Genomic DNA, 24,194 nt, shown 5'->3' on the forward strand with positions numbered 1-24,194 from the left:
CACATCGCTACAAAATCCTCCCGCTGTTTACCACAGAATAACAAAACCACAGATCATTTTAGCATCAGTCCTTCAAACAGACAGAAACCCTTTGCTCTCACTCCCTTTTCACGAATAAACACAAACCAATCCCCAAAGCTTTCCTTTCAAGTACAAAAATGCCGAGCAAGCTGTCATAAGGAGCCAGCCTCTTTCTCTGAGTCTGAAAGTGAAGGGTTTTACTTATTCATGTCTGCGCGCTGTCGTACGGGTCCTGCTTTCTCAACCACAGAGCTGCCGCTAGCCATGCCTCATCTATGTTGCATGATGAGAGTATTTATAGCCAAAGACTTTTAGCAACCATTGGATTAATCTCATGGCAACTGATTTTCAGACATCACCACAATGATACATATATACTTTTTGTCAGACAAGCACTAAATTCCCATAACATTCAGCCTGCAATGACAGTTAAGTGACCTGTTTCATGCAAGTCAACACTGTCTTTTCTCTTTTTAATGAATATTATTACAAGATTACTAAAAACAACACTGTGAGATTTATTAGCAGCAGCTCACTTTTATACTTCAGACCGGATTTCTACGAAGCAAAATTATTGCCATTGTACGGGAGACGTGTTGCTGTTGGCCGGGCTGCTTCGCTGCTTATTCAGCAGTCAGGGTTTTAAAAGGGCAACAGCAGATTGAAATAATCTCATTTTCCCCAGCCTGAGGGATTCAAACTGAGCTACATGCCACAGCAGGAGAGAGAGGGAGTGAGCTTTGTTTAAATGCCCAAATCTCAGCAGTCACACTCTTTGAGGTACTACACACAGATGGCCGCTCAAAGCATATGACAGCCACAATTATGCTACTACACACTGCCAATATGCAAACACGCTACTGACTGGCTTTTTTATTCAAACAGATGAAAGTTAGTGAGCTTCCAGCATGTGAAGCAATGATATTACATGCTAACATCAGTGGCGTATATCGACAATTCAACGGTTGCCTTGATGCTCATGTAGGTAATACTAGTTCAAGTCTGGCCCACATCAATTCTTGATTCTCTCTCACTGTTGCCTGTCCTCTCTTTAGGGTCAATCAAAAATGGCCTACAATAATTTTCTTAAAGGGGCTATATGTAGAATCAGGCTTCCGCCAGACCGCCTTCCGTATTCTACTTAGGAAGAAAGTGTAAAACTCTCGCAGTTCAAAAAACACATACACTACGTCCTATGCCTTCCCTACTGAAGTTACGGAAAAAGCTTAAAGGGTGGGTATAAGGCTATTTCATGTATTCTGACTTATTTACACTGTTAAAGAGTTGGATTTTCATGCTAAACATGGCCAAAGTTTCAAAACATGAGTTGGACGAATGACAGAGTATTTCTGTGCCAAAAATGATCTTCCAAATCCTTACAGGATTCGGGATCTTTTTTTCGAGTATCAGCCTGAGTGATGTCAACCAGGTCAGAATTCCTCATACGGGCACTTCTCCCGGAAGGGCGTGCGTGCACATGTCAACCAGAGCGAGAGTGCAAGAGCACGCCCATCAACGCGCGTTCAGGTTTACGGAAGTCGTCGGTAGCGCTGCACAGGTCACGAAATCAACAATGTCACCAAAGAAGTGTGTTTTTGGTTGTGAGGGAAAGATAACCTTGCTTCCCAAAGAACCCAGCGTTAAGTAGAGCTGAGAGTTTTGTGCTCACACAATACATTGATGCGCTCTCAACATTTGTTATTAAAATAACCATAGAAACTGATAGTTGCAATCACTTTTTATTGGTTCAAATGAATAAAGAATATCTTGTGTTATTCCGTGGCTGCTCGAGCCCTCGGGATCGGCGGTTATGGTTTTATAAACAAGGCCCAGTTCTACGCTGGATTTACAAATCGTTTGAAACTGAAAGATGGAGCGGTCACAACGGTAATGATCCCAGTCATGAGTCGGAACCGCAGGTGGTGAGTAAAACTGCTCCAAATGTCTGTTTTGTTGGCAATAGACGGCTAAGTGCATATAATGTAAACAACACGAACGTAGTGAATTCATAAATTCATTATTCATCATTGCTATATTCATTATAGTGATTCAAAAGTTATCCAAGGATAATGCGATGGTTTATTGTGTGTTTAAATACATTTGTTTAGCTGACCATTGATAGCTTGTAGACGATCTCTACACAAAAGCTGCGCATACTAGTGACTCTAGCTCCGCTCACACGACACGCCTCCAGGCGCTCGCTGTTTTCGGAAATACTTGTTACAGAGTATGTATCTTTTATAAATATGATAAAACTAAAAACTTTTTGGAGATATGATGGATGCACTACTACTCTCTATAGGTACTCAAGATTAACATGAGATTGGCAGTGTGATACCCCCCCTTTAACTGACGCGATGCCAGTTCCGTTTTTTTTCGTAAGTTGAATACGGAAGGCGGTCTGGCGGAAGCTTGATATTTTACTTCATAACTTAATAAATATGGATTTTTTTTTTTTTTTTTACACAAACGCATTGCTTCACTTCAGAAGGCCTTTATTAACCCCCCGGAGCCGTGTGGAATATGTTTAAGATGGATGGATGTGGATAGAGACACTTTCTTCAGCTCATACTTGTTGATCCTCTGCTCATGTTTGGTGAAAATCCCTCTTTTGATGTCATAAACATAAAATGTTCTGTAGAAATTGCAAATTGTACCTGTGCATGCAAAAATAATCTAATCTAAATCGAATCGAATCTAATGTAATCTAATCTAATCTAATCTAATTGAATAGAATAGAATACAATTGAATTGAATAGAATAGAGTAGAACAGATGATTAAGAGTCTGCTCCAATTCCTAACCCATAATCCTTTGCAACACTATATATTAAAAACAGCTTATATTATCACATAGTTTTTTTATTAATTAACAGTATTATTCAGATTTCTGCAGCCAAAATCAGAGTGATGGGTTTAGCTGTAGATTATAAGTGCATTGCAAGGAAGAGTCAGAGACGGATTGGAATGACATTAAGCAGCAACTGTAATGAGTCCCTCTGGAACCTCCTGCTCTCTCCACCCTATAACATCACATCGCACAGAGAACAAGCGCACAGGGATCATGTTTATCTTCCCAATTAGAGCTAGTAATTGGTCAGGGAGTCAGGGGTCGGTGAAATTCTAACCATAAAACACACAGGTACTGAATACTAAACATTCAGAGCAATGCAATTTGTGAGCTGCTATAAAAAATAAACTGCTTATAGAGTGAAAGCTATATGAACTGGAGAGAAAGAGAGAGAGTAATTTCCCAATGCCAATCCAGAGTCGCAGGGGCTCTGAGCTGACAGTTTTTCTCAATCACATCCCCTCTGGACAGGTAGGGTTCATTAGTCTGGGGACCGAGGTTCAGTCTGGGGATCTTCAGCACAGCTGATCCTTATCCACAGACAAACTGACTGTTACCGGGGGCAAGACTAAAATACAATGCATCCCTGAGGCTTGAGCCTGTGCCGTTTTACTGAATTTTTGGCTGTGAAAAACATTTGACACTGACGAGGAAAGGAAACAGCTCAAATGCCAAGAAAATTTCAAACCAAGCAGCAGGTACTGTAGTCTCAGACCATACTGGTTATTGTAAATAAATACATTTTTACATTGGAGCTTCTCATTTAAAATACGCATACTAGGAACAAGTAAAGACAAGATATTGTTCAGCACACCGTTTTTTTCTAAATTAATTCCGACTTTACATGTACAACCCTAAACGACTTGTAAATACTGTTAATAATAATACGACTTGTAAATAAGTCAGTGATTTTGGGCCAAATAAGCTCCAAAAGGGAACAGGCAGTATGTCGACAGTGTTAACAGGTGATCTGCTTGACAGAAGACAAGATGCCGGTTTTGAAGTGATTGGCAGGCCGCTATGATACCGTCTAGACCTCATCAGTTAGAATCACACCCAGTCATTAATATCTGCTCTCATCCAGCACAGATAAAGGCAGGAAGCAGCTCATTGATCAAAGAAAGGTGATATCAGGTCCGTCAATTGCTGAATCTCATTCATCACCTGATCCGAACTCTGCTAAAGTCCTCAAAGAGTTAGACATCACAAAATGGCGTAACATTCATATAAATCACTCGGATTAGAGCTTCTGCTAAAAAAATTTATGGGTCCTATTATCAAATGACACGGTGGAGGAGACCAGCAATGTAATGAACTCCATTTTCTAACATTTTGCCAAAATTCCAGAGTTACGGAAAGTGTCACACATTCATTTAAATCTTGTCAGAACTTCTTACTTTCTTAAATGAGCTTTCCTCTCAACCCGTCAGCATTTGGCTGTTTCAAAGCCTGTCAGGGACCTTAAATGTGAGGAAATCCACTACCTTCACTGCTGAATCACACAGTACAGCTAGTATTGTGAATGTACACATTTAAAATATTACAGGAAATGTCCACAAACACTTCCTGTAATCAATCATGAAATACATTTATTGGTGAACTCATTGGAATGATTGTTATTTGTTTGTTTCATAACAGGAAGTCTTACCTGTCTTCCCCTTGCATCTCTTTGACTCCTTTTTGAACGACCTCTCGAGTTGGCGTCATCTCAGGTGGGCGACCAACATTTCGAGAGTAAAGGTCGACATTCCGAGAGTAAAGACCTCCGTCTGTGTGATACCTTAATTTTTAAACAACAAATGCACTGTGAGCTTTTGTCAGGGGGTGAGGTTCATTTTTCATCACTTTTTTGACAATGTTTGTCAGTGTTGGCAAATGCTGTTGGTTCTTGCAGAAGCACAAATGATATTTGAAAGCTACAACAAAGGGATTTTTCAGTTATTGAGGATTTAAATTTCAGTATGTTTCTCACACAAAGTTGTAATTTGATCTCAGAAGACTCCGAATAAAGTGCATGAGCTGTGCTTTTTTTGTCCTTTCTGAAGCTTGAAGGCTGCTTGACATTTGGTTTTCATTATTTGGAAAATTTCTCCTTTTTTGTTCCACAGAATATAATAATAAATGTAATTTATTTAAAGAAATTTGATTTTAGGATAAACTATTCTTTTTTATTACAGCAATACTTTTAAATATATATTAAAAAAATATTAAAAACAAAAACAGCAGAATAATTTTCTTTGTGTCAAACTAAAATATAAATAAAAAATGTAAGATAAAAATTAAAAAAAAAAAATCACATGACAAAATTAAAAAAAAAAATTAAAAATAAATAATAAAAAATTAAATTTATTTTAAATATTAATAAATATTATAACAGTATAAAACAATAACAATGCATTGTGCATATATGCGACCATCATTTTTAACTTACAGTATGTAATGCTCTTTGGTGAGAATCAGGGAACTACAAACATGCCACAGATTAGACAGAGTACAAAAAACATTAACGTTCCGATAAATAGTGTAATACTTCAGCTAATTGACTGCAGGAGCTTTATTGTGTTTAGTATCCTCAAATCCATCACTTTCATGTGAGTTTCTTCAGGTATGGTTCCCGTGTGAGTCAGTCTTTTATAGACTTCATTTCTAGTGTTATTTTTCTCTCTCCGTCTATTCATCAGCATAGAGACAGCAAGGGCAGAAGCAATAGTGCATCACACAGTGATGTATACGTGACCCTGAGCTATTCCTCCAAACAGAGACATATGATGGTGTATGAGTGTTTTTCACCCACATAAGGATATTGTGAAACAGCTATACTGCCTCTCTGCTTTGATGGAATGCACGATAAATCGATCATAATTTTTTTCAAACAGCCTTTTCTTTATAAACACTGCATACAGCAACAGAAAAAGTGATCGATAGTTTGACTAACCTGCTTAAACTATGAGAATACCATTGTTTATGTTTGTAGAAAAAAATCAGTCTTAAAAACAGTTGTGCTGCTTAATATTTTTGTGCAAACCGTAATGCTTTTGATGAATAGAAAGAACAGCATTTATTTAAAATAGAAATCTTATGTAACATTATAAATGTCTTTACTGTCACTTTTGATCAATTTAATTCATCCTTGCTGAGTATAATTTAAGAACCAACAACAAAACCAACAACAACAACAAAAAAAAGTGCTGTTTCTTCATGGTTTGTTATCCAATATGATTTCTAATTTTGTAGTTTCTTACCCACTGATATCATCTGCATGTACATTCTTGGCAAGTATGTCACCATCGCTCCCGTATCCGGTCACGTCCACCTCTGGCCCCGCCTCAGAAACCCCACCTTTCTCCCCCGGCTCTGTTCCTCGAGCCCCTGAGGCCGCCGCTCTCCTCAGGGGGGCAGTGTATAACAACCTCGATGGGTCACCATAGCGACCAGTGGTGCCAGCGCTGGATCTGGGCGGGGCGTAGCTAGGAGCGTCACCGGCCTGAAGACGAGGAGTCGACCCTTGGCCGAGACGCCAAGACATGGGGGAAGAGCGGCTCGAGAGGGCGGGGAGGCCACGACCGTTCACTTCTGTAGTTACAGTGGTGTCGAATGTTGTCTCAAGGGTACTACAAAGAAAAGAAAAAAAAGAGGAAGAGAAGGAGATTAGAAGAGAGATTTTGGGGACTGCAGACGGATTTGGGTAATTAGCTCAATATCCTGCTTCTGAAACAGCTGACTTGCCATTTAAATATCCAACACCTGTGCCAAGGTGAGGAGTTTGCTTGACAGTTTGAGGATCCTGCAATGCAGCACTGTTTCTATAGTAAAGTTTAGAGTTAAAATATCCACCTACTATCTTTCGCATGGTGCAAAAAACTTTCAAACTGGCAAAGAATTATATGATGAATACACAAATGTGTTTGACAACTGAGGTGATTTGCTCCAAAACAATTATAGCCATGAGGGAAGATGGCAGATTTCAAATTACACTCGAGTTCAAAAGTTTAGGGTTGGTAAGATAGTTTAATGTTTTTAAAAGAAGTCTCTTATGCTCACCCAGGCTAATTTATTTGATCAAAAATACAGTAAAAACAAAAATTGTGAAATAATATTATGATTTAAAAGAACTGTTTTCTATTTATTATATTGTAAAATGTAATTTATTCCTGTAATGGCATTACTCCAGTCTTCAGTGTCACATGATCCTTCAGAAATCAGTTTAATACACTGTTTTGGTCCTCATGAAGCATTTCTTAATATTATCAATGTTGAAAACCATTGTTTTTGTAGAAACCGTGCTTTTTCAGTATTCTTTGATAAATAGAAAGTTAAAAAAAAAGAACAGAATTTATTTGAAATAGAAATCTTTTGCAACATTATAAATGACTTTTGATCAACTCAATGCGTCCTTTCTGACTAAAAGTATTAATTTATTTTTTAAAGTGACCCCAAAACTTTAAACTGTAGTAAATACTAGGAGAGCAGAGCCATTGAGGTGAATAGAAATGCTAATGTATAGCTTTCTTCACGTATTACAGACTCCAATGCACAGATTTCAATTCAGTGTGGTTCCACAATGGTACAGAAATTACACTTCACCTTTAATTTTCCCAATACTTTCATATTTTGAGTCTACCCATAACTACTATGGTAGCACCATTGTGATGTTATCAGATATTAATACCATTCAGTAATACCGGCAGACAGACAGACAGACAGACATATAGATAGATAGATAGATAGTAGGTGTGTGATGACATCTCGTGCCACAAGATCTTGCGAGATAAAAAAGTGACGAGATTTCTCGTTGAGGTGAGAAGCTGTCTCACGATATTGCCACAAGAGTGTGAGGGTGAAATTAGGATAGAATATGCCACCGCTACATTTACATTATGCCTCCACTGTCGTATTGCTTTTTATAGAAATAAAAACCATTTAATTCAGTTGGATAACGGTTGCTTTAGTTCCATCCAACACGAGCAGCAGAGTCATACGTAGTGCAGCAGGAATCAGTAAGGAATCAGTCATAAGTGACTGACAAGACCATGGCGGGGGATTCGTTGCACAACAGAGTCTAAAAGCGTCTGACAAATGTCTGATCTTGTAGAATGCGTGCTCAGCACCGTCGCGCCCTATTCACAGAGTATGCACGATCGCGAATGCGAAAGTAAAATGCGCGTTCAAATGTGATTTCAATACCCCGTATTTTGAAAGCGGCTCCCTGATGCATGCAAATATCTTCCAATATGAAAGCTTGGGCTAGGCTGGGTTGTGTAGTTGTAACCATCTCTTAGCTCTGTATCATGCTTGAAGAAAAATTTGGTCTACATTTGCACTTTAAATATTGAGAGAGTACTTTGATTATTGTTGCACTTATTGTTTGCAAGAAAACTGTGTTATTCATTTTTAATTATATTGTTTTTATTTCTATGATCAATTTAAATATTGTAAATATTTCCATAATCTGTATATGTTTATTATGACTAAATCTAGTGTTTTTATAGTTTTATATTTTTTATAATTTATTCTTAAATTGTATTACTATGTTTCTTGTATTGTTTATGTGCACTGGAAGCGTCAGTATCAAGAAAAAAGCTCTTTTTGATTCTGATTCTGATTCTGAATTTGTGGAAAGGAGTTCAGTTAGTAGTTCAAAAGATGCAGAAGCTCATAAATCATGTACAGCTGTAAGGTCTGAAGAGACTCATATGAAATCATACAGGAGTGAAGCCAGTCAGTTGAGTTTGTGGCAAAAACTTTTACAGTGCTGCAGTATTGTTGTTTTTTACTGCATATGAAAATTCATTCTCAGAAACTAGAACTTGTCTCGTCTTGTGAGCTAACTGTCTCGTCACACCCCTGATAGATTTTTTTTTTTTTTTAATTTGAATAAAATGAAAACTAAAAGACTTTCAAATCACACGAGACAATATTTTATTCACAACAGAACATACATAACATATCAAATGTTTAAACTGAGAAATTTAACAATTTTATGCACAAAAAGAGCTCATTTCAAATTTAATGCCTGCTACAGGTCTCAAAAAAGTTGGCAGCAAATGGCTGAAAAAACAAGACATTTTGAAAAGATTCAGCTGGGAGAATATCTAGCAACTAATTAAGTTAATTGATATCAGGTCTGTAACATGATTAGCTATAAAAGGAATGTCTTAGAGAGGCAGAGTCTCTCAGAAGTAAAGATGGGCAGAGCTGTGAAAGAGTGCGTAAAAAGATTGTGGAATACTTTAAAGACAATGTTCCTCAACGTCAAATTGCAAAGGCTTTGCAAATCTCATCATCTACAGTGCATAACATCATCAAAAGATTCAGAGAACCTGGAGAAATCTCTGTGCGTAAGGGACAAGGCCGAAGACCTTTATCGGATGCCCGTGGTCTTTTGTGCATAAAATTGTAAAATTTCTCAGTTTAAACATTTGTTATGTTATCTATGTTCTGTTGTGAATACAATATTGGCTCATGTGATTTGAAAGTCTTTTAGTTTTCTTTTTATTCAAATTTAAAAAACGTCCAAACTTTTCCATAATTCGGGTTGTAGATAGATAGATAGATACTAAAAAGACACTAAAAATCTACAGTATATCTAAACCAAACTGTCAGGAAAGGCTAAAAAAAAAAAAAAAACTAAATATAAAACTATAATCACCATGGTACTTTTTCTATTAGACAGAGTCTCTCTCTACAGCAGGTCTTCTATCTGTAGGTTGTGAGTGTTCAGCGTGGTGTAAAGGGCCCAGCTGAAGCAGAAAGATTGCCAATGTGGCTGTGTTTGATTGCTGCTCTCCATAAAATGGAAGCTATTCTCATCGTGTCATGTATAATCCACTTCAACTAGCAGCAGCCCATCAGCAAGCGTGTTAGCGCGAGCACAACTTCAGTCTGAGCCCCTGACCTTTGTTAAGTGCTCCATCAATGTCTTTGATTGTGTGAATATAAATGTGTGAACTGACGTGTGTATAGGTGTCTCCGCACGTTCACAAGCTTGCTGATGCGGGAACGTGTGAGAAAACAGCATATGGACAGATGCTCAAATGCAGATGTCCATAATGACACACCCATCATACAAGAAGACTGTCCTGCAACGGCTCTCTCTAGTGGTGAGACAATCACATTACAGACATACTTTCAATTTCTAGGGTACATTTTTTTAGAATACACATAAATATTCATCATTAAATATACAAATGTATGAATATGTAATAGCTTGTTTAAACAATCTCTACAAGCATATCCCCAATAATATTACAGTCAGTTATTTGCATGAGGGGACAACAGCAGGGGGTCAAAAATGAGTGTCACTTAACAAATAAGTCATCAGCGCCAAGGCGATGTTGTCATGACTACAGCACCGGCATATTAATATCCACACCATCAAAGTCCATTCAGAACGAATCTCATTAGTGGTTAGCCAGCATGTAAGCTGGTTAACAACATCCTACACTTTAATGTACTGTGAAAAAATGAGCTACAGTAGTAGTAGACCAAAAATACATGTATTGATTTGTATTGAACAATCCGAGGGTCTCATTTACAGAAACAGCTTCGCGCCTATTGTTATTCTGTTGTGCTGTGGTATATTTGAAAGGGTGGACACCAGCATCATAAGAGTGTCTATTAAAGCATGTTCTGTTTTGTGTGTGGATGCTCTTGTTATGAAATACACCAGAGAGTTGTGACTCAGCAGCAATGAAGGACGGATACCAAGCCATTTATGGTCACACGCATGGCTGACCGGTTGTTTTGTATAGATAGGACACAAACACATACATATTTGAACAGTAATATTGAATTTCGCAGTCTGAACACATGAGGTTGGAGTTGTTTGTAAAAATGTGTGGACAAGACAAATAAAAATGAGAAGCATACAAATACACAAGCTAAAAACAGAAGAAGGCCTTGGCTGGGTAGTACTGACAGAAATGGATTAGAGGGATTTATGCAGGAGGGCAGGGATACTTGCAGTTCATATTTCTTTTTTAATTACTGTGGTACTTTACAATAAGGTTTGAATTGCCAACATGACATTAAATATCATGAACTAACAATTAACATTTTTACAGCATTTATTTATCTACGGTAGGGCAATATTTAATCATAAATATACTATTGTTTGTTGTACAGCAGTGGTTCCCAAACTTTTTATAGTGGAGTACCCCCTGAGGCATTTACCATCCTTCTGCATACCCCCTTTCTTCCACTTAGACTGCACCTTTTCCATTAAGGGACAATATTTACCCCCTAAATCCAGTGCATTTATTATCTTTATAAATACCTTTACAACATTAATAATATAAAAAAAAAAAAAAAAATTCAATAAATAAATATGCAATGATGATAAAAACGTGAAAAGTGATTCTTTTACATACTAAAACCGCCAGTAGGTGGGGGTAAGTCTTAATGTGTGAGTCACCGAGTCATTCGTTCATTCAGTAACGAAGCAAGTGGCTGTATTCATGAATGAATCATTGAATCAATAACTTTTACGAATGATTCGTTCAAAGCCACAGATTCGTTCACGAAACACCGCTGTGTCTGTTGTAGTTCTGCTGTAGCTTTCGTTGGAACAATTATTTCGTTGCAAAATAGAGTAAATACTAGTAGTACTGTGATGAACATCACTTAATATTACCTGTTTGTCTGTTGAACTGTTCTATAAAATCAATGTCACATTTGCAAACATGTGAATATTTGGATTTGCATTCTTGCTCGTATAATATTATCAACATTAAAAAGAAGAACTCACAAAAGGTATGTTTTGTATCAAGAGTTTAATCTTAAATTGATCTCTATGCACCTTCTGTGCAAGGTTATTTGTTTTTCATGCGAGTAAGTGCTAAATCACATTGTCGAGAACGGCAGTAATGTAGCGCGATCTGCTAAAGGCAGCACACTATGACGTAACCTATAAGCACCCATATGTGTGGCTTGTGTGGAAATGGATTTAGTCAGTTTGACCGCAAAAGATGTGGTATCTAGTTATTTTAAGATGGGGAAAAATTAAATGAACGACAAAACTCAGCATTTGTTTGCGTACCCCCTCTGTCATGTCACGTACCCCAGTTTGGGAACCACTGTTGTACAGTAAATTCATGTGGAGAGAGCTAAGCGGGAAGGCCTGAAAAGAGCCGCGGAGGTTGCTTTGATTCCACTCCACTCGTGAGTAACACTGGGTTTGAAGTCATTAGCCACATTTCCATTACAGATTTGTGCAAAACTTTTGCAATATTTTCTAAATATCGATAAAAACCTATTGCGAAATGACGGCGTTTCCATTAACCGATGTTATGCGACTAAAACATATTTTTTCCTCTCGCGATAAGTCGTTCCAAAAATCATGGCAACAGATGTTGGTAGGTTTACATATATCCCAGCCACTGCACTAGCCATTATTTTTAATCAAAGGAGATAACAAGGTAGGCATGTTATCCAAGCATTTATGGCAAGGAAAGCCCTTTATACTTGGGAGCAGCCATGTATGAGGTGTTTCTGGGTGTTTCTCCCTCCTATCTGCTTCAAGGTCTTGATAAATTCATATTGTGGCATTTCTTTGTTGTTTGGAATCCAGTAGTCCTGTAATACTTTTGTCTTTTATGAGTTTAATGAAGAACTCTCGTCTTCTGTCCAAACATACCGCGCCCTCTTTAAAGAATGATCGACTTTTACATACGGTAGGTGACCTGTAAATGCGAAAAAACAGTTGCAGTTTTGCGAAATATTCCTTTTTTGAATTGCCTGAAAAACCACCTCATGCGAGCGTAAAAACTTTTTTGCGATATATAGGAGTTTTTGCGAAATTGACGTGTTTCCATTGGGCATATTTTCAATTTGCAATTTCAATTTGCGCAATTTAAAGGGTAATGGAAATGCGGCTATTGATTGTCTGGAGCTGCTGTGCTGTTGGCGATTAACAACAAACTCTTGTTTGTATTTACTATTGTGTACTGTACATTCATTTTTTGTGCTTCCTTGTCGTTCGTTCATCATCTGTGCTTTATTTTTCGTAAAGCATTATTTTGTTGTGCGTCAGCTGTGGTACACAGCCACCCACTCTCGCATTGTGCGTGTAACAAAGGCCAGCTAGTAAGAGATGTGATCTCGAAGGGCGCACTGACGACCGCTAGAGAATGCGGCGTTTAGCGTCATTGTTAGTGCACTCGGTGAGCGGGGTTCGAGACCGACTCGGTGCAGGGTGGTTAGGATTGGAGGATGAGTATTGGAGGCGGAGCAATGAAGAGAGGGGTGTGTTTGTTTAGGTTAATTTCAATTATCAACAATGTCCAACAGCGTTTTTGAAATGTCGCTTACCCCACCTTTAATTAAATAAATTTTATTGTAAAGCGTTCCCATAATCAAGAAGCAAAACATACAAATATGGAAATACCATCATCACTGACTGGTGTGTATTGACAGGGTTTTTGGTCATTTTTAAAGTCATTTTATTCACTGCCCTCTGGACACCCAGAATTTTCTAAAAGTGTCTGCTGAACTGTGTAATGTGAGCATCCCTGCAGTACGGTACACAGACTACTCCCAATAGTGTTGAACAAAGAACCCAGACCAACTAAGAAACAATGACTTCCCTTTTTGTCTACAAAGGAATTGTATGAGCTGAGTTTTATGGCTTGCTAAGAACATAAATCATGAATCTCGAGTTAGTAAACATCACTGGATGCAGCACATTTCGGCAGGTTGCTCTGTCTAATCTATTGATCTCCCTGAATCACCCTCTGGCCAAGTCACCAGCATTTATCTCCCTCTCTGATGTCACTCCTCATGACAGCTGACAGTTCCTCTATATATATTCCCGATGTCTCGTCTTCTCGACAATCCCCCGTCTCTTAGCAACATGCTACCACTACTGGGAAAGGGTAAGACTGCAGCATTATTCTGAGTCTGCTGTCCTCCCCTGCTATGCCTTGAACAGGCGACCAGAAATCAAATGGCCTGATGAAATGGGAACACAATTATAAAAACTACCAGTGAGTAAAAAAGAGCTAGAGCTTATTTCAACATTCTCTAAGATCAGGAAGTATAGTCATGCATGCTTGCCAATTAACAGGAGCTGTTCTGAAATCTTAATGCACATATTTTAGTGAATTTTAGGCAAACACTGTAAAATATGTGATAAATTGATTTCAGCTGTTTTATATACATATTATTGCAGTGCATTACGTACACAGTCGGTGTTCAAAAGTCTGAGACTAAGTTTTGGATCCATTGTATAACGAGGCTTTGAACCTCATTATAAAATGACTATTGACTATGATCATACAGTGATACCAAATTTAAATTTAACTCTACTTACACATAATTTACATATATTTACATGACTAAATCTGCCTATATAGTATCTTGTATAGTATTTATAACAAGTATTCCTATAAGATTCTTGACTTCAAGTCTTCAAGGATTTTCATTTTCTTTGAGATGCTGTATAGACCTTGAAGATCTCAAACTCATATACTGAGGATTTTTTTTTTCAACATCAATCAATACAATATTTAAGTTCTGAGAACCTTCCAAACACGAACACAGGATCAGATCAATAGAGCTTTGTTGCGTTCCCAGCACTGCAGTGAATATGTGTGTACAGGTGATTTTGAAAGAACATGTGTACTCTATACTCTTCCAGACTGTATACCAATCATATGGTGCTGTATGTTTGAAGATGAATGGAAGTCAATTTCAAAAGCTCCAATGAGATGTATGATGGAATCCACAGTGAGTCAACATCTCAGAAAACCACAGGTCAAATTCCTGAAAACCGAACGATGTAACAATAGAGAAAATGCAGCTCTTTCCTACAATTAAAAGAGTCCTGGCTGGATTGCTATCTTCTTTCCATCTATGCAAGCTTGTTAAAAAAAAAAAAAAAAAAAGTATTGTACTGATATACTATGTTTAGTTTGTCACAGTGATTAATAGCTTTTCCTCCTCTTCATTCATTGCGAGCACAGCCTGATGGCCTTGTGTCAACAACATATATATCTGACCATTATGAACTCCATACAAAGAAAGGTTGTAGTTTTTTGATTCATGGGCTCTTTTAGCTTTACGGTGAGGCAGTATGAGGAAATGTCTAACACCTTTTTGGCTCCTTTGAGAAGCAATGTGCTGTGAAAAAAACAAAAAGGCCAAGCATTGATTTCCAAAGAAGATGCTCCCCATGAGGGAAAGAGAGAGAGAGGGCCAACACCATCTGTCATGTCAGAGCGCTGCCTCTGAACCACTTTCCTGTGAAATTACGTTCACATTGTGAGTGAGATAAAGAGAGAGGTGCAGAAATAGGCCATACCAGAGCCGGACGAATGTGGTTACGCTTAAGTATTTTCTTCAGTAATTGGGTGTTTGGGAATTTGGGTCTTACAGGCAATATGGTTTTAATAAATGATTAACTCGGCAAAAATAGAACGCATTTTTCATTTCACAATGAGATTGGTGAGCGTCTTTGTTAGCAAAGATGTTGGCACAGTGAGGGTTTGCATTGTTTGTGAATGCCAAACTGAGCTCTGTCTTTAAGGAAATTAAATTGGCAAAAGAGACCCAATTTTTTAAAAGTGCAGCTGTCACTTTTTGGAACTAATAACTTACTTTTTTATGATGTTTTACTCAACTGATATATATCTTCATGGATAAGGCTCACTGCAAAAAGCTTTCCAAATAAGACCATGCTGGTCCACCAGCTTCACCACTTATATTTTGCTGGTCCACCAGCTAAGCTAGCACCAAACCAACATTAGCTAGCCTAGAAATTACCCTTTGCTGATATGTTTTCTCTGGGCATTCCGATGAACTAACACCCACCTGTGGCTAATCTGCGTCCCACGTAAACTGGACATGGTTTCTTCAAGATTCTGTCTCAGATCTGCGATGTTCTTCACTGTACGCATCCTTCTAGTCTCTGGATCCTCCCCTGGTGGACAGAGAAAAGAAAACATTGGATACGCTGTTACAGATGCTTGCTAGTAAATAGTCTGGAAGGCAAAACAGACTCGGCATATGAACCAGTCAAACATGCTGCGGCCAGCGGTTAGTGAGAGGAGGCTGTCTGCTCTTGCATGTCAACTCAGATGCTGAAGTTACAGCTTGCTGTGCAGCTGACGGGATAAAGGGACAGATTTCACGGTCATCACTTTTCCACGGAGCATGGAGTAATCCGTGTGCTATGACACCACTTCTTAACCCCTAAGCCAGGCTCAAAGTTTGGCTGGAGCATGATTTGCCTATAAAGCAGAAATCTGTCAAAATCGAAAGAACGGAGTCATTTTTTGGACTCACATATTTTCATCCTCGTTTTCTGAACAGAAGTGAAGAACACTCGGTATGAACGCACTGATTTAACTTTTTTGAATCTGTTCCCCCAAAATGATTCATTCAGATTCATTCACTGATTCATTCAGTGAACCTTTTCTGCAAGCTACAGCATTATTGTTATTAACCAATGAGTGTCTTTTTGTGTGTTATGAATGTGTCATTGAGTTATTCACTCAACCGTTTCATTTACAAATCTACTAAGAGACTCCGGAAAGATTGGTTAATATTTAAATAGTGTTTCCCCAAAAATGACAACAAAGCATATCTATCTTTTTTCTGCTGGATATGATGTTTATCATGTTACAGAAAAAATTGTAAATAATAATAGTAAATAAATCAGTATTAAATTGCAAAAACACTCTTATGAAGCCAGGAAAAGGCTTCAAAGGCAATCATGCACTTTACATCAAAGAAGCTTGAAAAAATTTTCAACATAACACCACTAGAACACAGACTTTGGATCAGTTAAGTGCTTCTTTTCCACTACATTAAACTCATTGAACAAAGACACTCAAAGAGACACTCATACAAGCTGATGATGGCAGTAGGAGGTCTAACAGCAGGTCTGCATGGCTGCCACATCCCATCAGAGACCTGCTTATTTGATCCAATCACGTCTGGCTTTATGCACACCTCCTGACTGTAAAATACTGTGTCAATGGCGTGAGCTATGATGTGAAACACTAATTAATAATAATAATAATAATAAACTTCTATCACTAATTAATAAAAATCTGCTATCATACAGTATATTGTGCACTGATCTTAAGTGTGTTGCTCTTGTGATGGAGTTGCAGTGAAACGGTCATTATGTGGACATTTAAAATCAAAACTTTGTACTGTACTGTATTTACTTTCACACTGTATGGAATATAGGTGATTTCCCATGTGAACCATGATAAAACAAATCGCATTAAGGTTTACACCCAGAACTATTTTCAATAGCACTTCTCACTTGTCAAACACCTCCAGGTCAAACCTTATTTCTCTCCTGTGTAAGTCGACCCCACCTGATATTTTGTTTTAGCATGTCTGTGCTGCTGCTTAGGACACTTATACACAGATATTGCCAAATCAATGTTTTTTGGAAGGCAAACCATCTGACAGACAGAAACAATCATGTAAGTGAGCGAGACTCAAATTGTCTGAGTGGAAGATCTGTCTGAGAGGACTGAAGACATGATGAAGAGCACAATCATGTATGAGGGTGTCATGAATGATCACCAAATACAGAGCCAGACTGCAAATTCAGTGCAATATGAAAAGATGCATATACTGCCACAGAAAAGAAATGATGAGATTCCTGTGGATGCGACATTCTGGGTTGTAAAGATCAGACAATGCGTGCAAACCAACATATTTTTATAAGTGAAAAAGCTGACAAGCTGGTCTTGAGCATTGGAGCACATGTTTGCATTGGTTACATTATTATATTCAAAAACAGTTTAACAGAATGGAAGAGTTTTGAGATGCATTTTAAAAAGTTAAACTGTTTTTGATAAGGCATCTTATAAACTTAAAGGGTTAGTTCACCCAAAAATGAAAATTCTGTCATTAATTACTCACCCTCATGTCGTTCCACACCCGTAAGACCTTCGTTCATCTTCAGAACACAAATTAAGATATTTTTGATAAAATCCGATGGCTCAGTGAGGCCTTCATTGCCAGCAAGACAATTAACACTTTCAATGCTCAGAAAGGTACTAAAAACATATTTAAAACAGTTCATGTGACTACAGTGGTTCAACCTTAATGTTATGAAGCGACGAGAATACTTTTTGTGTGCCAAAAAAACAAAATAACGACTTTATTCAACAATATCTAGTGATGAGTGATTTAAAAACACTGTCTCATGAAGCTTCGAAGCTTTACAAATCTTTTGTTTCGAATTAGTGGTTCGGAGTGTGTGCCAAAGTCACAACCCCCAGTGGTGAACCATTGAAATTTCGAAACACTTATGATGTAACAAAGCCTCATTTACTGATATCACGTGACTTTGGCAGTTTCATACATGTTCCGAACCACTGATTCAAAACAAAAGATTCGTAAAGCTTCGAAGCTTCATGAAGCAGTGTTTTGAAATCGCCCATAACTAGATATTGTTGAATAAAGTCGTTATTTGTTTTTTTGGCACACAAAAAGTAATATTGTCGCTTTATAACATTAAGGTTGATCCACTGTAGTCACATGAACTGTTTTAAATACATCTTCAGTATCTTTCTGGGCATCTGAAAGTGTTAACTGTTTTGCTGGCGATGCAGGACTCACTGAGCCATCAGATTTTATGAAAAATATCTTAATTTGTGTTCTGAAGATGAACGAAGGTCTTACGGGTTTGGAATGACATGAGGGGGAGTAATTAATGTGTTTTAATGTGTACATAAACCAACATTCCAAAAATATGTGTAACTTTGTACAAAGCTATTTTCCTTGCAGCTGACAGTTTGATTTCTTACAAAAGATGACTAGATGTAGCGGTAATGATGTAAAGGGAATGACTCAAGAGAGGCAACATTTCTGAGACAGATTACTGTGTTGACACTTTTAGCTACAGTACCATCCTAAAATCCTCTTTGAAAGGGTACATCTCAAAGTTCATCCCTTTAAAGCACACCACAAAAAATATTAACACTAAAACAACTAAACAGAAAAAAACAACAACACTAAACCTCACTAATTAAACTAGTTGACCATCCTGATCCCTACAGCCCTGAGAGGTATGGCCCTGGAGCACAAACACATACAAAGAGTATCAGGTCCTCTGTTACCCAGAAGGCTTGTTTTATAGGCTTGTAATGGACCATTCAGCCAAACTGTGTGAGGGAAATAAAGTAATTTCTCTCCCCTGCACTACCTCACATACAGAGCAAAGGGGAGTTTAAAACCCACACACATACTGCAGGTGCATGGCTATTCTCAATGCATGTGAATCTTGGATATGAACAAACAATACAAGAGCTTCTGACTTGGATATTTGATGATTACGAGGGCTCTAGGTGGTATAACTGCACTTGTTGCCCTCCGGGTGAGCAGACACATTTCTGTAAGCACCACTTGAGCCTGTCAGCAGCAAAGGAGGGTGTGAGGACACACCGCTGGCTCTGTCTGATCAGATGGTAGCTGAGAGTTTGCTTTGATTTAACCTCATTGTGCCAGTGTGAAAGCTAACCTCAGAGTCTACAGCTTCAAACTGGAATCTGTGTCAGTTGCATTGTGCTGCTTGTGTTTTGCATAATTCAGAGGGATGCAAATATGTGACACAGCAGATTTGCGTGCGCTAACAGCAAAGAGTTTAGCCAAATATACTGTAGTGTTAAAGGTACAGTAGCAAAAACCTGTTTAAAGGTGTCATGACATTAAATTTGCCTTGATCTTTTGACATGTAAGAGGTCTTTGTACCATTAAAACATCTTGCAGGTTTCATAGCTTAAATGTCCTTCTCATTATAAACAAAGCATTTATTTAATCAAGCTCCAAATATTGATATTGGGTGACCTGTGACATAAGGCTGGACGATTAATCGAAAAGTAATTGAAACCAAAATTCAGAACCTCTAACCGAAGTCATTTTCCCATGTTGGTTATTTCGGTTTTTTTTTTTTGAATCCTGTTTATACTTTCCCCTTAAAAACATACTACCGCCTGTGTAGTCACATGACTCCACCCCGTCCAGTCAGAGGCATTGAAGCAACACAGAGATGAACTCAAACGCCGAGTCAACACACACAGACACACACAAACGATCCCCGAAGTGAGATCACTTTCGTTTGCGTCCTCACAAAAGTTTGTCAGTTGTATGTGTTTAAAGGCTTGCCAGTTTGGATATTGAAGAGATTTTAGACCATCAGATGTGTATCATTATATTGAGCTACTGCGCTGATGAATTGTGGCACACGAACACTCAGACAGCAGTTGCACATCATGTGAAGATCTCGTGAACCGAGAGGAGCGCAGAAACTCGTTTTCAACCCCGTCCTGTGATTTATCACTAAAGTAGATTAGAAACTCAAGTTATAGCATATATTCTACTTTTAAAGTAACTACTTACAACCCACAGCTTCACAATTAATAGAGAGATGGTATGACTAATTCGCACACGCAATCACTCTCTCATTAATGCATTCAAATAAATACACTGGTACTGTGCTAATTTATCTGTATCTGATTTACAACAAGCAGAAATCTGTTAGAAATGTTACAAACCACAGATAAAATAACTGCTGAAAGTGAGCTATGTCGGAGCTCCCACCTTTAATAGTCAAGCATATTTACAGTACAAACCTTTTCAGTGAATTGAGGGCAAAAAAAAAAAACCTTCATCAATCGTAATCGAGGTAAAATGGTGTATTTTAATGGCTTCCCGGATCGCGTTGAAGGATTATATGTTTGTTCAGAGCATTTTGTTTTGTCAGCAATGCACAGTGTAATGGAGAGTTTGCAAAGAAACTTCTTGAAAGATGAAACAGCCAATTGTACTGGATCTGACAGCAGCTGCATCACAAACTACAAGTAAATGATTTCATAATGCTTTGTCTGTAAATTATGTTGTTTTTTTGTTTTTTTTTATGGATGATGTTTTCAAAACACTTACTCACATGAAAAACACTTACTCTAGTGGGCATAGATACTGTTTCCTATGTAATGACAATAGCCAATCATAACAGTAGCTGCTGACAAGCCTTAAATGAGCCGCCCCTACAGGTAATTTAAATAACGACTAATTTTGGTTCAAGACATATCGATTAAAGGTTGACTAGTGGGGGGAAAAAAAGTTTTACATTTTATGTGCTGTTTAAAATTTACTGTAATGTAGGCCCTACTGGTTGATTGTCAGGGTGTTGCTATGTGGTTGCTAATGTGTTATGAGTGGGTTTTAAGGTGTTGCTATGTGGTAACTAAAGTGCTCTGGGTGGTTGTTTATTGGTTATTTGCTTGGGTCCCTACCTCAATATTTTTGTAAATTTATTGGATTTTTGTGCATATCATCTTCCACACAGCTAAAAGCATTGGCCAGATTGCTTAGAAATGTAATAGCACACCTTTCCTCAAACAACAACAACAACAAAAACCCTGTATAATTTCAGGTAATATTGTCTATAGAAAATGAGAACGAGAGTTTAATACTTAGGCTTAGAGATTTGAACAAAACCCTAACTTAGAAGGTACAGTTCAGCAAAAAACTGAAAGATTATGATTTACTCAAACTCGTATGCATTTCGCTCCTCTGATATTTTGAAGAATGTTGGTCTCCAAACAAAACTGGACCCTACTGACTTTCAGTGTATGGTCAAAGAAAAAAAGCACTGAAATTTTCTCGAAATATCTTTTTTTGTGTGTGTTTCACAGAAAAAAGAAATGCACACAGGTTTAGAATGAGGGCAAGTAAATGATTTTCAGACAGAATTTGTAATTTTATGTGAACAATCCCTTTAAGTATTAGCAGTAATAATAGTAACCACTAAAAGAGTAAGAAATAGCCCCTTTTGTTAACAAATGCTATGTAAAGGAATGCTGCTATCAGACTGAACTACAGGGAACTGAATTACTTCAATAAGATGAGGTGGTGGGCTTGTGAACAAACAGCCCCGTGGTTGACGGTTAATACTAGAAGGGTGAAGAATAAAAGCATGGATCACACCGACGGGAGGGTAAATAGAGCTATTGATCACAGCTGCAGACAGCATGGCAATGCTTCCATAGCCGGCAGGTGAATCTGGCTGCTAAATGTTCTTCTATAGCATGATCAGAGAACCATAATTCACCCTGACATCCCCAAGAACCATTTCTAATGCAGTTACACACACTGTCGACCCAGAGTTCAGGGATAAATATAACCATTACCACAACAATGCACAAGGACGACACAAAGACTGTTACAATATGTTACTGATGAGTTTGAGTGACTCTGTGTAGCTATGCGGCACGGCACTTACGGCGTGTCTGCGGGTTTAAAACCTGCTCCAGGTCTCCCAGCATAGTGAGTATAACCTCTTTATCCAGCTGTGCCTGCTCGTCTCTGGCACTCTCAAGCTCCCAGTCTCCTCCAGTACCCGCTGGACCTGCCTGGGTGTCCTCATCTGATCTTCTACTGCTGCCCGCTTTATCCACCAACTCCGGCCGCTGGTGCTGATGCGGTGCCATCCGGCTGGACTTACGACCCCAGGGCACAGGTATAAGGGAGTGTTCGGACTGGGAGAGCATCTTGGTGAGGGACAGCGAGAGCGACCGAGCTCGGGTGCTGCCTTCGGGGTGTCTACGAGCGCTGCCTCGGCCATGCTGGGGCGAGGGTGATGTAGATGAAATCCCGGAGGCTGACGAAGGCGGGCATGGCGGTTCATCCAGTTCAAAGGTGTAAACCCTCTGCTCCCCATCGCTAAGCAGCACGAGGTTGCCGAGAGAACGTTGCTTGCGGAGGTTTAGATTGTCTGGGAGAGGCTGCGGTGACTTGCGAGGCGGGCTTCCGCCCTGGAACACAGAAAAGTCGGCTCCGCGCTTCATATTTTCACACGTTCTTTAGGATCCCTTGCACTTTTTCTACCTTATCTTGAAGTTTGTTCCTCCTCACATGATCTGAGAGCCTCAGGTGGCAGCTGGCATACAAGCTCAGTCGCAAAACTGCCCCTTGCACCAGGGAGCGTCAAATATCATCCTGCCCACACACACACGCTCGCTCGCCGCAGCCAATAACCAGCATCCAGGTACACGTGCTGAGAGCACACTCCTCCTGTCTTCCTCCTCTCTTCCTCTTCTATCACTTCTTTCCTTCAATGCAGCACGGCGGCTCACGAGAAGCAGATCTGCACCAGAATATGGTTAAATTGTGATACACATCCTTCACGGCATTTCCCTCTCTTCTTGTTTCTCTCCCAGCAACTGAGGTCTCTTCACACACTCTGTCTATTAATTACCGGCTGGAGTGAGCGCATGTGGCTCGCTCCAAGGGACAGGAGCAGAGATTGAGTGTGTGCGCGAGCTCCGAGATGCAAGCTCAGGGTCCGCCTGCTCCTTTTAACATGCTGTGAGCTGCTTTATTCTCTTTATCCATCTCCTCCTTTCCTCTCTCTGTGTTTCTCTTTGCAGCAATGACGGCTGGTTTCCTGTTGCTGTTAGCTACCGAGTCAGCACACACCTTCTCAGCCAAACAGGTATTGGTCTGTGTGTGCGTGTGTGTGTGTGTGTGTGTGTGTGTGTGTGTGTGTGTTGTGGGAATAGCGTAAGACAAAACTGGCTCGTAACACTGTGATCTCTCCTCAGACTGTCTTCATACTGGTGAGAGGTGTTAAGATAATGCATTTGGAAAAGCTGCAGCACACAGCTCAACTGGAAAAGGAAAGGAAATCATACCAAAAAGCCGAACTATGACTATAATATATCCCAAAACAGAGATTTTCAACCTTTATAGATCAGACTTAATTAATACATAAAAATACAATACAATAAAGCTAGATTTTAACATTAAGACTATAATATATTTCATCACAAAAATATTGCTATCATGATTTTACAATGATGAAAGACAAATTATAATATAATATAATATAATATAATATAATATAATATAATATAATATAATATAATATAATCAGACAATTGTCTATATGAAATATTGAATTCATAAAAAGTACTATATTATATTACATTATATTATATTATTAATTCATTTTTTATTATATATGTTTGTCTGTTTTTTGTTTTTAAATCCGTTCATGGACTCCGACAAGCTATGCTTGCCTGATATTTCAGAATTAACCAGAGATCCGGACCATAACCAGATCCTGGACAATTCAACAAATGTAACAAAGGTCGTTTTTTTTTTTTTTTTTTTTTTTTTAATCAAACAATCGTATAATCTTTACCAACTACCTGCCTCACCACCAAAGCAACCAAGCATCTAAATATGCATAAACAGAACAGGTGCATGCATAAATTTTGTTCTTACTTGCATTGAGTGAAACTAATTTTACAACAGGGTGGAACCCAAACTGAACTTCAACAGGAAGTGAGTTCT

General features: G+C 38.5%; 2 protein-coding genes across 6 annotated transcripts in view; one reads left to right on the plus strand and one right to left on the minus strand.

Annotated features, from left to right (window-relative positions):
- The window catches only part of LOC127510966 (fish-egg lectin-like), a 736,337-nt gene that overhangs the window by 422,523 nt on the left and 289,620 nt on the right, over nucleotides 1-24,194 (plus strand). The window lies entirely within an intron of this gene.
- nav3 (neuron navigator 3) overlaps nucleotides 1-24,194 on the minus strand; it is a 169,423-nt gene that overhangs the window by 48,037 nt on the left and 97,192 nt on the right. For all 5 annotated transcript variants that reach the window (XM_051891151.1, XM_051891150.1, XM_051891148.1 and 2 more), the window contains exons 10-12: nucleotides 15,678-15,786; nucleotides 6,113-6,481; nucleotides 4,519-4,650 (exon numbers count right to left, since the gene is read on the minus strand). In XM_051891151.1, the coding sequence (XP_051747111.1) occupies nucleotides 4,519-4,650; nucleotides 6,113-6,481; nucleotides 15,678-15,786 (610 nt within the window). The remainder of the gene's footprint in view (nucleotides 1-4,518; nucleotides 4,651-6,112; nucleotides 6,482-15,677; nucleotides 15,787-24,194) is intronic.

This window comes from Ctenopharyngodon idella, chromosome 4, assembly GCF_019924925.1.
Source record: "Ctenopharyngodon idella isolate HZGC_01 chromosome 4, HZGC01, whole genome shotgun sequence".
NCBI classification, from domain to species: Eukaryota; Metazoa; Chordata; class Actinopteri; order Cypriniformes; family Xenocyprididae; genus Ctenopharyngodon; species Ctenopharyngodon idella.